The 13,481-nt window shown below is 33.4% G+C and overlaps 2 protein-coding genes and 1 non-coding gene across 5 annotated transcripts; 2 read left to right on the forward strand and 1 right to left on the reverse strand.

The window, feature by feature from the left end:
- Positions 1-1,609: 1,609 nt before the first annotated feature.
- TRNAS-UGA lies at positions 1,610-1,691 on the forward strand. Its single transcript has one exon. It is a non-coding gene; the product is annotated as a tRNA-Ser (tRNA).
- Positions 1,692-5,818: 4,127 nt separating this feature from the next.
- On the forward strand, positions 5,819-7,819 carry LOC21393416 (mediator of RNA polymerase II transcription subunit 30). Of its 3 annotated transcripts, none has more exons than XM_024162133.1 (3): positions 5,819-6,331; positions 7,227-7,341; positions 7,454-7,819. In XM_024162133.1, the coding sequence occupies exons 1-3, from the start codon at positions 5,930-5,932 to the stop codon at positions 7,492-7,494; spliced, it is 558 nt and encodes a 185-aa protein (XP_024017901.1). In that variant the 5' UTR covers positions 5,819-5,929; the 3' UTR covers positions 7,495-7,819. The 3 variants fall into 3 exon arrangements, with proteins under 3 accessions (XP_024017901.1, XP_010086964.1, XP_024017908.1); XM_010088662.2 differs by having other exon boundaries at positions 7,227-7,328; XM_024162140.1 differs by having other exon boundaries at positions 7,227-7,328; positions 7,433-7,505.
- A 474-nt stretch (positions 7,820-8,293) lies between these two features.
- Positions 8,294-10,978, reverse strand: LOC21393417 (non-specific phospholipase C6). Its single transcript, XM_010088663.2, has 3 exons — positions 9,676-10,978; positions 8,846-9,022; positions 8,294-8,751 (listed from the first exon to the last, which is right to left on the reverse strand). The coding sequence occupies exons 1-3, from the start codon at positions 10,778-10,780 to the stop codon at positions 8,453-8,455; spliced, it is 1,581 nt and encodes a 526-aa protein (XP_010086965.1). The 5' UTR covers positions 10,781-10,978; the 3' UTR covers positions 8,294-8,452.
- Positions 10,979-13,481: the final 2,503 nt, after the last annotated feature.

Consider the following 13,481-nt stretch of genomic DNA (forward strand, 5'->3'; position numbering starts at 1 on the left):
TTCATCATGTCTCCAAAATACAAGGAATAGGATTCAGGATCTCAGAATCCGTACTGAGTAAATCAAAAGACACAAATCCATAAATAGGAGTCTGTTAAGAACTCAGGATTGAGATCATCCTATATATGACCATCGGTAGACTCAATTAGAATTTCTATACTTAACGGAATTATTAGAAATTCATATTGTGTCTGTGTCCTTATTCCACATAATCTCATTATGCGAAATACACTCATTCAATATCTCACCATATTAACAGTGCGGATAACACCGTTCCATTCTAAATGGGAATGACATGTATTAATAATGTTTTAATTAAAGATTCCAAACTTTAATTAAATTCATTATGAACATTGCTTTTTGATTATTATCCTTAAACATTATCCTCTCGTATATAACACTTATATACAGTGTTTAAGGTTACATAAATAATTATGGAATTTTCATTGATATTCATAAAATATTCATAAATATATGCACATAAAATAATGAATAAACTCTTTTATTAAATAAATAATAAATATCCTATTACATCTCATGTTTCTAGGACACTATTCCCAACACTATCTTGGTTAGTTTTGATGTTAGGGTACTACTTTCCAAGATAAATATTATTTGTTAGTTTATGTGTTTTGAAAGACTGATTTCTCTGTGTTTGATTATATTGTGGACGATAATGATGTTTTAAGTATGTATAAGAGTTGAAGTCGACGTTCTAATGGTATGCTATAATATTGTTGGTAGTGGTAAAAGCTCTTGGGAGACTACAGATCTCTATTTGTGTTGATCTTATGCGTAAGCTATTTGCATTATCATTGCATTGAAAGAGCTTGGTTTTTCGTTTGGTGTATTAATACTATAATCAGCTTTGACTTTCCTAAGGCACATTGAAGGAAATAATATGAATGCATATTTAAGGTCTTAGCTTATGTAACATAGTGATTTATAGCTAGATCTATGAGTGCTTAAGTTGGGATAAATTACTTTGAGAATGGATGAAAGCTAAATACAACTTTTTTTTTTTTGGTTGAATTGGTTTCCTGTGAAATGAGGTATGAAAAATTGAAGCTAAGTTAATAATTTGGGTTTTGATGGAGTTTCATTGAACTAATCTAGGTTATCGGCTGTTTAGCCTCCAAGTTTGAAGAACGCTTCAGATGAGAAATTAGGTCTCGCTGAATCTACTTCTGGCGCCTCTTTCCTCTCAGCAATTATTGTTAAACCTCTTGATGTTGCCAAGGTAAATTTTTTTTATTTTTTTTATTTTTTGGTTCATATTAACTTAGCTTAGCTTCATTTTTCCTTATATATATCTATATATCTACTGTGTTAAAGCTTACAATGTTCATATTACGACCGTTAAGGAAATCAGAAGCACAAATGCATTGTAAGAAACTTCTAATTAGAATGTTATGTAGATATATCTATATGTAGATATGTATATATAAACTAATCTTATATTGTAAAAAAATTTTAACTTTTTGTATAATACAATAATATTTTCCGCCGCAACACATGAGTTTTTGGCTAATATAAAGTATAAACTATTATTACATGAGTTCTTTGTTCTATATATTTATATATGTAATAAGTAAACGATAAAGCAAGCGTCGATATGTCCGAGTGGTTAAGGAGACAGACTTGAAATCTGTTGGGCTTCGCCCGCGCAGGTTCGAACCCTGCTGTCGACGTTTATTTTTTATTTTTTATATAGAAACAATATAAAAGACGACAACAATTCCAAACAGCACAGTTTTATATGTATCTAACAATAAGATTTATTATTAATGCTTTTTAATAGCTCATTAATATTTAATGTATGTATCTAACAATAAGATTTTTAGATTTCTATTGCTGATTACTGAAATTCCCCCTATTATGTATTGTGAGCCACTTTTCCGTTAAAATTTGAACGAGAGGGGATTTTTATTTGAGTAAATTGCACCTGTGCACTCTAAACTATTCACTTTTTGCAGAACGTGCTCCTAACTTTTAATTTTAGTAAACTGCACCTCAAAGAGGTCTAATAGTAGTTTGCATTATTAAATTGACAGTTTGAGACACACAATTTGCACGTGATATGGTTTAAAAAATGACGATCCTCATCTTTTATGTGCGAATCTCATGTCTTAAACCGTCAATTTGATAACACAAACTGCTATTTGACCTCAATTGCAACTAAGTCTAAAGTTCATGGTGCAGTTTGTTAAAATTAAAAGTTTGGGGTGCAACTTGTAAAGAGCGAATAGTTTGGGCTGCACTGGTGTAATTTACTCTTTTTTGTTAATATTTCATTTTTTAAGGAGAACGGATGTTAACTTTTTGATTATCAGAGAATAAAGTGTTATAAAGGTTATAGTTGAAGAGAATTTTTTGTTATTATTATTACAAATAAAGACTTTGAATTTTCATTTATTCTTGAATTGTTTGAGAGAGCAAATTAATTGTTCACTTTAGTAATTAATTTATCATATCTCTTTAGTGGTTAAAAGGACAAAATTGTTGAGCTTACACCCACACACACAACGAACATAGAAGACTAAATGGTCGTTTAGTTCATTGATTTAAATTTTTAATTTAAGTTGATATGTGATTTTATGTGAGAGTTTTTTACTGTAGCAAATAAATTAGATGTGACTGTTTCTGAGAGCTTTTTACTATAGCAAATTAATTGTTCACTTTAGTAATTAATTTATCATATCTCTTTAGTGGTTAAAAGGACAAAATTGTTGAGCTTACACCCACACACATAACGAACATAGAAGACTAAAGGGTCGTTTAGTTCGCTGATTTGAATTTTTAATTCAAGTTGATATGTGATTTTATGTGAGAGTTTTTTACTGTAGCAAATAAATTAGATGTGACTGTTTCTGAGAGTTTTTTACTATAGCATAATTTGAATTCTAAACTAGAATCTGTGAAATAAACGGGGCCTAAAATTGACTGAAACTCAATTCTGAGTCTACAAGAAGTATGAACTATTTAGATGTAATTTATTATTCATAATAACTTGAGTTTGTTCGTTACAATTAATACAAAATTTAAAATTTCGTTCAACGAGGAAGAAACTGAAAAAAAAAAAAGACGTAATTGAAAATTAAAGAATATATATCAGGGGTAAAAGTGTCATTTCAACAAGGATTGTGTTTATGAAGAGGGTAAAAAGTGCAAAATTCTGTTGGTCTTTAGGTGTTGGGCTTTGGCCGTATTAGGTTTAGGGTGTGTTTAGTAAGGGGATTCGTACCCTGATTTGAATCATGGTTCATAGTTCACTATAGTATTTTCTCTCACAAAAAATACACGTAAATTAAAAATGGTTCTAATCTCATGATTCTAATCTATGAACCAAACGTCTCCTTAGTATAAATAACCTCCAATCAATACCCTTGAATTTTCTCCTATATTCAGCTGCCTCAAGTCCATCACTGAACTCACTTTTCGTCTCTTCTCTTCCCCCACCGACCATCACTGTAAAGTGTAAACCTCCGACCGACCTTGTCAATGGCGTTCTCCCAACTTAAGAAATGATAATGACCTTGTTAGTAGCTTAAGAAATGTTTCTTTTTTTTGTTAATTTCAGAAATGGTCCCTGAGATTTACATTCAAACTCACTTTAGCCCATAACTTTTAAACGTTCCACAAATAATCCCTGAGATTTTATTTTATTTCAATTTCGGTCCTTCCATTTCTTAAGCATTAAAATTTGATGGAATCTGTATAAATTAGGGACTAAAATTTAAAACAGCTAACATTTTGAGATAATATGTGAAAATTAACTTTTATTTTTCTATATTCTTTTAGTCTCTAAACTTTGTATGTTTTCAATTTTAGTCCTAATTTCTACATATTTTGTCAATATTTAACACCAAACTAACAAAAATACCAAAATTAAAACAAAATAAAATCTCATAGATCAACTGTGGAACGTTTGAAAAGTCAAACTAAAATAAAATTGAAGATAACCCTTAAGGATTATTCGTGAGATTAACCCTTTCATTTCATTCTTGCTATTTTTTTTTCAATATTTTGCTTTTACTTGTGTCCTTTCTTTGGGGCTGTTCTTTTGCTCTTTTTAAGTTAGGTGACTTGAGTGTAGATTTTGAGTTGAGTTTGAGTTATAACTTGAGTTTTTGTTTGGTTGTGTACATTTGAGTTATGGTTTGAGATAAGAATCTTTTTGAGTTTGTGTTTGAGTGAGTCAAAACTTGAATTTGTATTTAGATAATATTTTAATAAAAACTCAATGCTAATGGAAAATTTTAATAGGGTATATGGGCGGGATTTTATTCGTCTTTTCGTTTTCAACGCATAGAAAAAAAATCATCTCAATCATAATTAAAATGAAAAAGTTATAGCATTTTTAAGAATAGAAAAAATACTGTTTATTAATTTGAGTTCGAGTTTCTGAACTCGAGTTGAAGGGAAAACTTAGCTTGAGTTCAAACTTAAAAGAACATGAACTTGAATAAAGTTGTAACTTGAGTTGTTTTTTTTTTTTAGTTTTTGACTCAAGAAAGTGGCTGGCGAACAACCTCTTTGTTTCTTTTTTTTTCCATCTTGCTCCTATTTTCCAACTTTTTTTTTTTCTGAGGACGGAATTGTAAAGTATAATTTCATACAAAATCAAGAAAAACCGAATTAAAAACAAACTAATATTGAATTCTTGTGTTATGTTGAATGTAGACTACGAAACGTATACTGTGAAGGTTTCATTTTTCTTTTTTGTTGGCAGGAGATCTATAAATTAGTTTGACTCAAAGATTAAAAAAAATGATAAATTTTATTTTTGCTCCCTGAACTTTAGTTTTTTTGTCATTTTGCTTCTCAAATTTTAAAAATTAGAATGTGCACCAACCGAACTTTGAAACTTTATTAATTTTGCCTATTCTGTTAAGTTTATTAACATATTTGATGATGTGGCTAGATTATTTACATAAATACTCTCTAAAATATGTACTTTATTTAAAAATGTGCCTAAAGTATGTAACTTATTTAAAAATACCCATATCTATAAAAACATATCAAAATGACCCTTAATTTATAAAAAAACATAATAAAATAACAAATTTTTTGATGCCATTAAAAAATAATTACACATATTAAATTCTAATGATATCAATGAAGTGATTAAATATTAAAAATAATAAATAAAATGTAAAACGCTTTACTTTAAAGAAATTCAAAAATTAAATAAATCAAAATAAAAAAAAACTAAAAAAAAACCCAAAAGTAAAGAGGAAATTTTTTTTTTGAAATACCTACTTCCTCTTTGTCAATATTTATTTAATTTTGAAAAATTTTCCTTTTTTTTGTTTTGATTTTTGAAAAAAAAAATTATTTATATCATTTTTTAATTTTTAAATTCAAGTGTTTTATATTATTTTTAATATTTAATCACTTGATTTAATTTTAAATTAATAGGTTTAATTAATTTAAAATAACATGCGATGTTATTTTATTATGTTTTCTATCGATTAGAGACATTTTGATCTGTTTTAATAGATTATGAGGTATTTTTAAATATAGTACATACTTTGAGAGGCATTTATGAAAATAATATATTAAACTGCGCCTTCAATAATTGTCACGTTATCAAAATCGTTAACAAAATTACAGAAGGGACAAAGTTAATAACGTTCCAAAGCTCAGGGGTGTGTGTGCCAATTTTTAAAGTTTGAAGGGTAAACTGACAAAGAGACCAAAGTTCAGGGACAAAAATAAAATTTATCCTAAAAAATAATCAAAGTTGGTGTCATGTATTTAGCGACTAATTACAAAACTAACCCTCTAATTATATGTCATAAGCGTAAATGATTCTCCTCCCTGTTTGGGAGCTAAGAAAACTGAACGGGGGAGAGAAGAAAATAGCTACAAAGTTTTGAACTTTTGAGCAACCAAGCGGTTAGATTACACTCTGAGAGATCAAAAAATGGAAGAAAAGGCGGTGAATTCAATGGCAATAGCGAGCCTTAAGACGACGCAGGACCTAGCAATGGAGGGGCAGAAGCATCTTGAAGACACCATAGAGTCGGCTTTCCAGATCCTCTCCTCCATGAACGACGAGCTCTGCAACCCCGCCTTGTGGTCCACCACCACCACCGTAGCCGCCGCCACTTCCTCCTCTTCTCCTTCCTCCGCCGCGAACGGCCCTTCCTCCCACTCCAACGGCCTTGTCAATGGCGACGCCGCAGCTTCCGACTCCCATCATCACGCCGATCTCGGAGGCGGCGGAGGCGCCGCCGGAGGAGCGCTTGGCGAGGCGCAGTTTCGGTATAAAAATGCCGTCGCTTCGCTGCGTGCCATTCTCGCCGCGATTCCCAATTCCCAAAGAGTAAAGCTATGAACTTTTTTTTTTCACTTGAATTTGTTCACTTTGCTATTTTTCTTGTCGAATAGTCAAATTTTGGTGCTTTTGAAATTATTCGATTTCTAGGCTTTTATGTGAATTGGGAGACTTTCAAAAGGATTAAATTTGTTTTTCATTCAATTTTGGTGAATTTGTTGTTTTTCTTGTTAAATAGTCAAATTTAGGTTTTTCTTAGGCAATTTCAGTTTGTGAGTAACATAATTCAATTTCTAGGTAAGTAATATGTGAATTGGGAGAATATCAGAAACACTGGACTCCATTTAGTTTGTTGATTTAAGTTTTTAATTCGAGTTGCAACGTGATTTACGTGAGAACTTTTTACTGTAGTAAAAATGTTAGATGTGACTGTTTTCGAGAGCTTTTTATTGTAACAAAACTCGAATCGGTAAAATGAACGAGACCTAAAATTGACAAAAATGAAGATTGGCCGTGATAATCAGATTTGATAAAGGGATAATGGAGTCTTGGGAAATGAAAAGATTGGAACTTTTCTAGTTGACCAAACAGCTTACAGAAGTTTATGAGAATAGAGGATCAAATTGTTTCTCTTTGAGTGTTTTACTATATAACAAGACTAGCTAAGCCCTTTAGAGAGATTTTAGTAAGATGGTCAGTGTTTCTCTCTAAAGATATGATCTATTGTAGTGCTTTTCTAGTTATTGCAAATGGTGAAATACTCTCTAAAGACATGATCTTTAGTGTTTAGTTTCTCTAAGCCCATTTGACTCATTGTTTGCTACATCGATTTGTTGCATATTTTTTAGATTTTGTGCATATCTAGATTATACTGGTTTCTATATTTTGCATATGTGTTTCTATATATGTGCATTAAGAATTTGCTCCTTTTTTTTCGAAATAGGGAAGAACATTTGAAACAGGAACAACTCCAACTAGTTCAGTAACCCCAGCACAAGAAGTAGAAATTGAGAAGTTAGAAGAGCGAGCCTCAAATCTGAGAACGGTACTATCTGAAAGTTAGTTTGTAAAATTTTCACTCTCTCTGAACTTTCTGGGAGCATATAGCCCTGTGTGCTCATTTCGAATATTTCTGCACTAACTTTCTAGTGATTGTGTCTATGAACTTAGGAGCTTGCAAACAAGAATGCATATCTCAAGATCCTCATTGATCAGCTACGGGACCTTATTACTGACATATCTACTTGGCAAAGTCCTTGCTCAGTCTGACTTCATGATAGATAGACGAGACTTCAAAACATTGTTATAGGTTCTTCGTGATTGATGTCCAGATGATTATTGAGACTTTTCTTGCTAAGTCTTTAACATGTATCTGAATTAAGGGGAAAGGTTGTCATTATAGAAAGAAGGGAAAAAAATAACTTCAGAGATATTCTCAATTGACTTACATGGTGGTAAACAGTGTATGTTTGACATGAATGTATTTGTAGAAATAATATTGTGATAGGAAATCATTTATCATTTATCATTATCCTGTTTCAACCCTCGTTCAACTATGTTTAAGTTTTTTATGCATGCACAAAATTTTCTTTAGGATCTTAAAGTATTTTTTACGCATGCACGAAATTTTCTTAAGGATCTTAAAACTATTATTTGAATTTGCTCTAAATTGCCTCTTTTAAGTTTATCTATTTGCTAGTTTGCCACAAACCATATAAGACCATTGGGTCTATGGAGTGCTTGAGGAGAAAACGTTTCATATGTGTTCCATCTGGAATTATTTGCCTAAGAAGTCCAATTGTTCTAAAACCTTCTAATAGCAACTGATATGAACATTTGGGCTGACAATTTGATATCTCCATTTGAAAATTTTGTTAAGGACGAGGAACTTGAGCTCATAATTCTGAATTCGATTTAAGTCAGTTTTCGACAAAAGATACTAGACAAAGCTGCTGCTGTGACTCAGAACAATGTAAAGCAAGATATTTAACACAATAAACACACCCCATATAACCAAGAATAAAGCTCTCCAACCCGCTTACTTTGCTCGACTTTTATTGCAAACCATCACATTTTCAATAAGAATACACAAATACCTAAACTCTCTTATAAGGGACACCATCACCTAACATATGTGGTATATAAATATGAAGGTTGAAAGATCCAATTTCAGTTGTGGATGGAGGATCTGGTTGTGAGTGATGATCTCATATCTACAATTGCTGACTCATCTGCCCCCAACTTGATGGCCTCCTTGCTTGCTCTTATGAACCTCGAAACCGCACCTTTCGCATACTCATGAGCTTCCTTCACGCTCATCTTCTTGCTCATTTCGTCCGGGAAGCTGCTCAAGAAGTGGTCACCATTGAGAACCGCAGCCAGCTGTACTACCTCGCCTTGGAACTCGGATAATCCACTGTTTTCTTTCGCTTCTGTGGTCCTCAGAGGTGTCACATCCGGCAATGTCTCTGCAATAACGTTCAAGACAAATTATAATTAAGTTGACAAGTATTTGTTTTCAAGTGTTGAACATGTTGAAATGAGGAGAGCTCAAAAGGGTACCAGGGCAGTCAGTTCTGGGAGAAGTCAATTCGCTAACGACATTTTCGAATGTCCCGGCCCATGCATCTCTGTGCGTCAAGAAGTTAGAGCGGAGGTTGAACATCTTCTTGATGGTGGCAGGAATTGAAGAATGCTCGAACTGTGAATCTGGTGTTGGTCCCTTTGGGCCACTTACAACTGTAGAACCAAATTGTATAATTAAGTACAAGCAAAGTGGGAAAAAAAATGAAGTCAGAAAACATAATTCATTTTGTCAGTTGATTTACGTAGTTCAGTTGCTCGTTAGAATATACTCAATAAAGTTGATACTTGATACCGATCAAACCACTATTAGTTTCAACTGTTGCAGCATTCTTTAATCAATGTCAACTTCAAGAAAAATGACCTAACACAATAACCACCTAAAGATAGTCTATTATTACTCAATCCACAAAGTAAAGCAAATAAAGAACAATATTTCAACCCTCAAAAAATCCTACTTTTAAGTTAGCAACTAAATAGGGCCCATCTACCACAAAAACATGCAAATTTCTTGAACCAGTTCATGTTAAACAATGTTTGCTTCACAAAAATGCTTAAGAGAATTGTTTACAGGTAGTGACAATCTACTGGTATGACACAATTTTCAAATCGTCCTCAAGTTCTGTTAAATTATCATACTTTTCTGAATCAATAGGCTCTGATCTGACAGCGGGAAAAAAAATCCTATCAATACGGTACTTTTTCATACTCTACTGCGGAATTTTCCAAATGTTTAATTAGAATATTTCCTGCATAAACTAATCATTAAGCAATGAAATCTAAAAAATGCCAAAGAAGATTAAGCTCACCAGTCCCTTTCTTGATCCAAGGAGAGACCATAATCGTCGGCACACGAACTCCGAGCCTATCAAACTTGAAGAAAGAGGGCGCAGGGCCAGTGTTCCCATCCGGGCTAGGAACATTGACATAAGGAGTCTTGACATGGTCAAAGAATCCACCATGTTCATCATAAGTAATCACCAAAAGCGTCTCATTCCACTGAGGACTCGCCCGCAACGTCTCATAAACCTCCTTAACCAACTTCTGCCCATTGGCAACATCATGAGACGGATGATCGTCGTTCGCCGGCAAGCCCTTGAGATCAAAGTATCTCGGCTCAATCACGGTCAAGCTTGGGAGCTTCCCATTCCTAGCATCCTTCTTAAACTTCAAATCAAGCTGATGAAACTTAAAAATGTACTTCAGTTTCCTCAAATTCCTATAAAACAAGGTTGTGGGTATGTTCTGAAAGTAAATCCCAAAGTCCAAACCATTCTCATGAACAGAATCAAATATGGTCTTTTGTGGGTACCCTTGAGCCAATTGCTTCTTGACATGGCTTGTTGAGCCATGAGAAGTTGCGGAGTAAACAAATAGCCTATTGGGTTGTGTTGGACCGGGAATGGAAGAAAACCATCTATCGAAAACAGCAAATTCTCGGACTAAAGCCTCGTAAACGGGTACGGATCCGGGTCTAAATCCTTTCATGACAGTTTCCGAGAGGTTGGGAGACATGGACAAAGCTTGCTCAACAAAACCAGTCATGGAGGGAACTGAAGCAGAGCCAAATACCTGTTGCTCAACGGCCTCGAAAGAGTGCCCGGGATCCGGATCGACGAACTCGGCATCGTCGGTGAAGCAAATCGTTCCGGGTTTCTGGGTTTTGGTGGAAACGGGATTGCATTCTTCACCAGTGACGCCATTGATGTTTGGGTTCACGGATTTCTTCATCCACCCCAGCATGTGATCGAAGGAGCGGTTCTCCATCACCAAAACGACAATGGTTTTGATGGGTTGTTGTTGTTGTTGCTGTTGACCGGAGACGAAATGGGTCGTTTGGGTAGTCCATGAGAGAGTGAGAAAGAGCAGGAAAGTGAAGGAAAATGGTGGTTTGCAGATTTTGGAACCTCCCATTTTGCTCGTCTGTGGAGAAAAAATTGTTTTTTGGCAAATGGGTTTTGTTTCTTTTGGGAAGAAGAATCTAAATTCAAACACTTTTTTCTCAATCTCTCTTAGATATTTATGGTGGAAAAGCACAGAGATCAAAGAAGAGAGAAGTTTCTGGTTTTGTGCACTAGCAATGTGCTTGCTTTTTAGCTAGCTGCTTTATTAGAAAAAAGGAAAAGCAATAATAATGGAGTTTATTGGTTCAAAGTGGATATTTATATAAACACGTTAATTTCTCACACAAAAATCACTCTACTTACAAAACATGATGATTGGTTTCGTGGCTAATTTGGCGCTCATAATGGGTCAAACAGTTCATCACTTTCCGAAAGTTCAGTTTTTACTTGTAAGTGATGACGTGTCACAATAATCACCCAAAAAAAAAAAAACAATAGCATGATTGGCGACAGATATCTATCACGGCAGCAAAAGTCGCTAATCTTCCATTACATTTACATGAACCAGAGAGTGAGAATTCTTTCATATGATACGTAAAAATAGTCATAAAATTATAAAAAGTACAATTTTTAATCATAATATAAACTAATTTAATACAATTTTTAATCATCAAATCAAATTAGCATCGTATTATACTGATACTAAATATAGATATGATAATCGTCATATCAATTTTTATCATTCTCTTAGGAGAAGATGAATTGTCTTTCTTTTTCATTAGTAATTGAGTAATGAACTTTTAAGGGATAGTGATTTTCTATACATAAATTTAATGAGATTCCTTAATTTGGCTATTGAAAATTTGAAATTACTTCTTCCTACTAGACAAGGGAAATGAGTAAGGAAGAATATTAAGTATGAACCCTATTTTGACTAAACCAATGGATGAGAATCTTCTTGCCCATTGTTTTTCTCTATCCTCTGTTCATCAATATTCATTTAATTTCTTGTTCTGCGTGGCAGGTTGACAGAGCAAAAGATTTGCATTGTACTGCGCTGCAAGCTTCTTGTCCGCATGGTGATTTTGTCATTTACAATAACAACTCTATAAAAGGAACAAAATTCCCATTAAACCACACAAAACAAGGCGGTGCTTATTCTTGCCTATTCAGTATTCACAAACTTGCCACATTTCTTCTTATCCTCCTCACCTTTTTAGTGGAGAAATTACAGCATTTTTTAATGGAAATCTTTGGAGAAAAAAAAAATCACAAAATGGCACTTTTTAGGGTAATAAAAATAGTATTTACTACATGCAATTGCTGTAAGATTTGATTTTTCTAAGGCATATCCAATTATCATTATTGTTAATTTTGGGTAAAAATGGCTTAAGCTATGGTCCGCTCGGCTGACCAGTTTCCCCACACGTGAACAACAATCCTTAGCAAACAAATGTATTATGTTAAAAAGTCAACGAGGTTGTTTTTCTTCTTGGAATTAAATTTTAGAGGATAACTAGTCTCGACGCTTGTAGTTATGATGTAGGTCAGTATCATCGCATTGTTAACACAAAAGTAGTGAGGAAAAAAATAACGCACACTCGACAATTAATTAAGTTAAAACCGGAAATGCGAAACTTTAATATATCATATTTGAATAATGTATAGCTAAAAAATAATTTTTATTAACCGTTAGTAAGACCAAATCGATTGTAATCTTTGTTAGCGTAATCATGATTAAATTGAAATGTGAAGAAGAAACCGTAGCCCATGCAAAGCGATAAAATCAAATTTATGGATGAAAAGGAAGACCAAACCATAGCATAATGAAAATTGTTGTATATGAGAAAGAAATAAAAGCATACAAGGTACGAAAATTGGCATGCCATACAAGTCACAAAAATAGTACACAACGGTTACTAATCGCGAATGGCTAACAAGATGCTAATTATTAGTAAACAAAGTGAGGACATAGTTGAGAAATATCAAAGTTACGACACTAGTAATGCCATACAAGTAACGAAAATAGTACGTAATGGTTACTAATCGCAAATGACTAACAGGATGCCACTTATTCGTGAACAAAGATACCAAAGCATTTGAATTTTTTCCGTAGTAATACGACGTTTGGTAGAAGGATTCATTTCCTGATTCGAATCATGATTAGTGGTTCGTTACAGTATTTTCTCTCATAAAAAATACACGTAAATAAAATATGGTTCGAATCACATGATTTAAATACTCCAACTAAACGTTCTCCTCGAGGAAGCCCCCGAGAATTGCTGTTGTTGTCAAGGTAATCTTGGAGATCAAAGTCATGGATGACAGTGTTGCACTAATTAGGCGAACCCATGGTGTGGAGTTGTGGGCAAAGAGTGTCGGCATGTTCTTGTCTTGGACATATAATTGGTGTCAACTCATCGTCTTAACACTTCAACACAACAAACATTCAAGTCCTTAACAACTTTTCCACGACTGAGTATTATACGTCCAACAAATCGAATTGGATTCTATTGTTCAAAAACGCAATTAACCGCTACTTAATCCGTATAATAGTGGGAATATTACTATCACAACAGATTTCATCATTCCACCAACAAAGTTAGCAACAACCCAAATATTTGTTTCGTACCTAAGGTCTGGAAATGAAATTCAAGCAATTTCCATAAATTCCTATTCTAATAGTTGTTATTAACACAAGGAAGATTAAACGATGGTTATTCTTACTCAAAAGAACCTCTCAAACTTTATTATTTGATATGTTGACTCAA

This window comes from Morus notabilis, unplaced genomic scaffold (assembly GCF_000414095.1).
Source record: "Morus notabilis unplaced genomic scaffold, ASM41409v2 Scaffold257, whole genome shotgun sequence".
Classification (NCBI taxonomy): Eukaryota; Viridiplantae; Streptophyta; class Magnoliopsida; order Rosales; family Moraceae; genus Morus; species Morus notabilis.

What these genes read in the sequence shown, in the direction of transcription:
- LOC21393416 (XM_010088662.2), top strand. Translation starts at nt 5,930, where the DNA reads ATGGAAGAAAAGGCGGTGAATTCAATGGCAATAGCGAGCCTTAAGACG. An exon ending in CGATTCCCAATTCCCAAAGA is followed by an intron (nt 6,332 to 7,226) that starts GTAAAGCTATGA and finishes TTTTCGAAATAG; the next exon opens with GGAAGAACATTTGAAACAGG. An exon ending in GAGCCTCAAATCTGAGAACG is followed by an intron (nt 7,329 to 7,453) that starts GTACTATCTGAA and finishes CTATGAACTTAG; the next exon opens with GAGCTTGCAAACAAGAATGC.
- LOC21393417 (XM_010088663.2), bottom strand. Translation starts at nt 10,780, where the DNA reads ATGGGAGGTTCCAAAATCTGCAAACCACCATTTTCCTTCACTTTCCTG. An exon ending in TTGGATCAAGAAAGGGACTG is followed by an intron (nt 9,023 to 9,675) that starts GTGAGCTTAATC and finishes TTGGTTCTACAG; the next exon opens with TTGTAAGTGGCCCAAAGGGA. An exon ending in TCCCAGAACTGACTGCCCTG is followed by an intron (nt 8,752 to 8,845) that starts GTACCCTTTTGA and finishes ACGTTATTGCAG; the next exon opens with AGACATTGCCGGATGTGACA.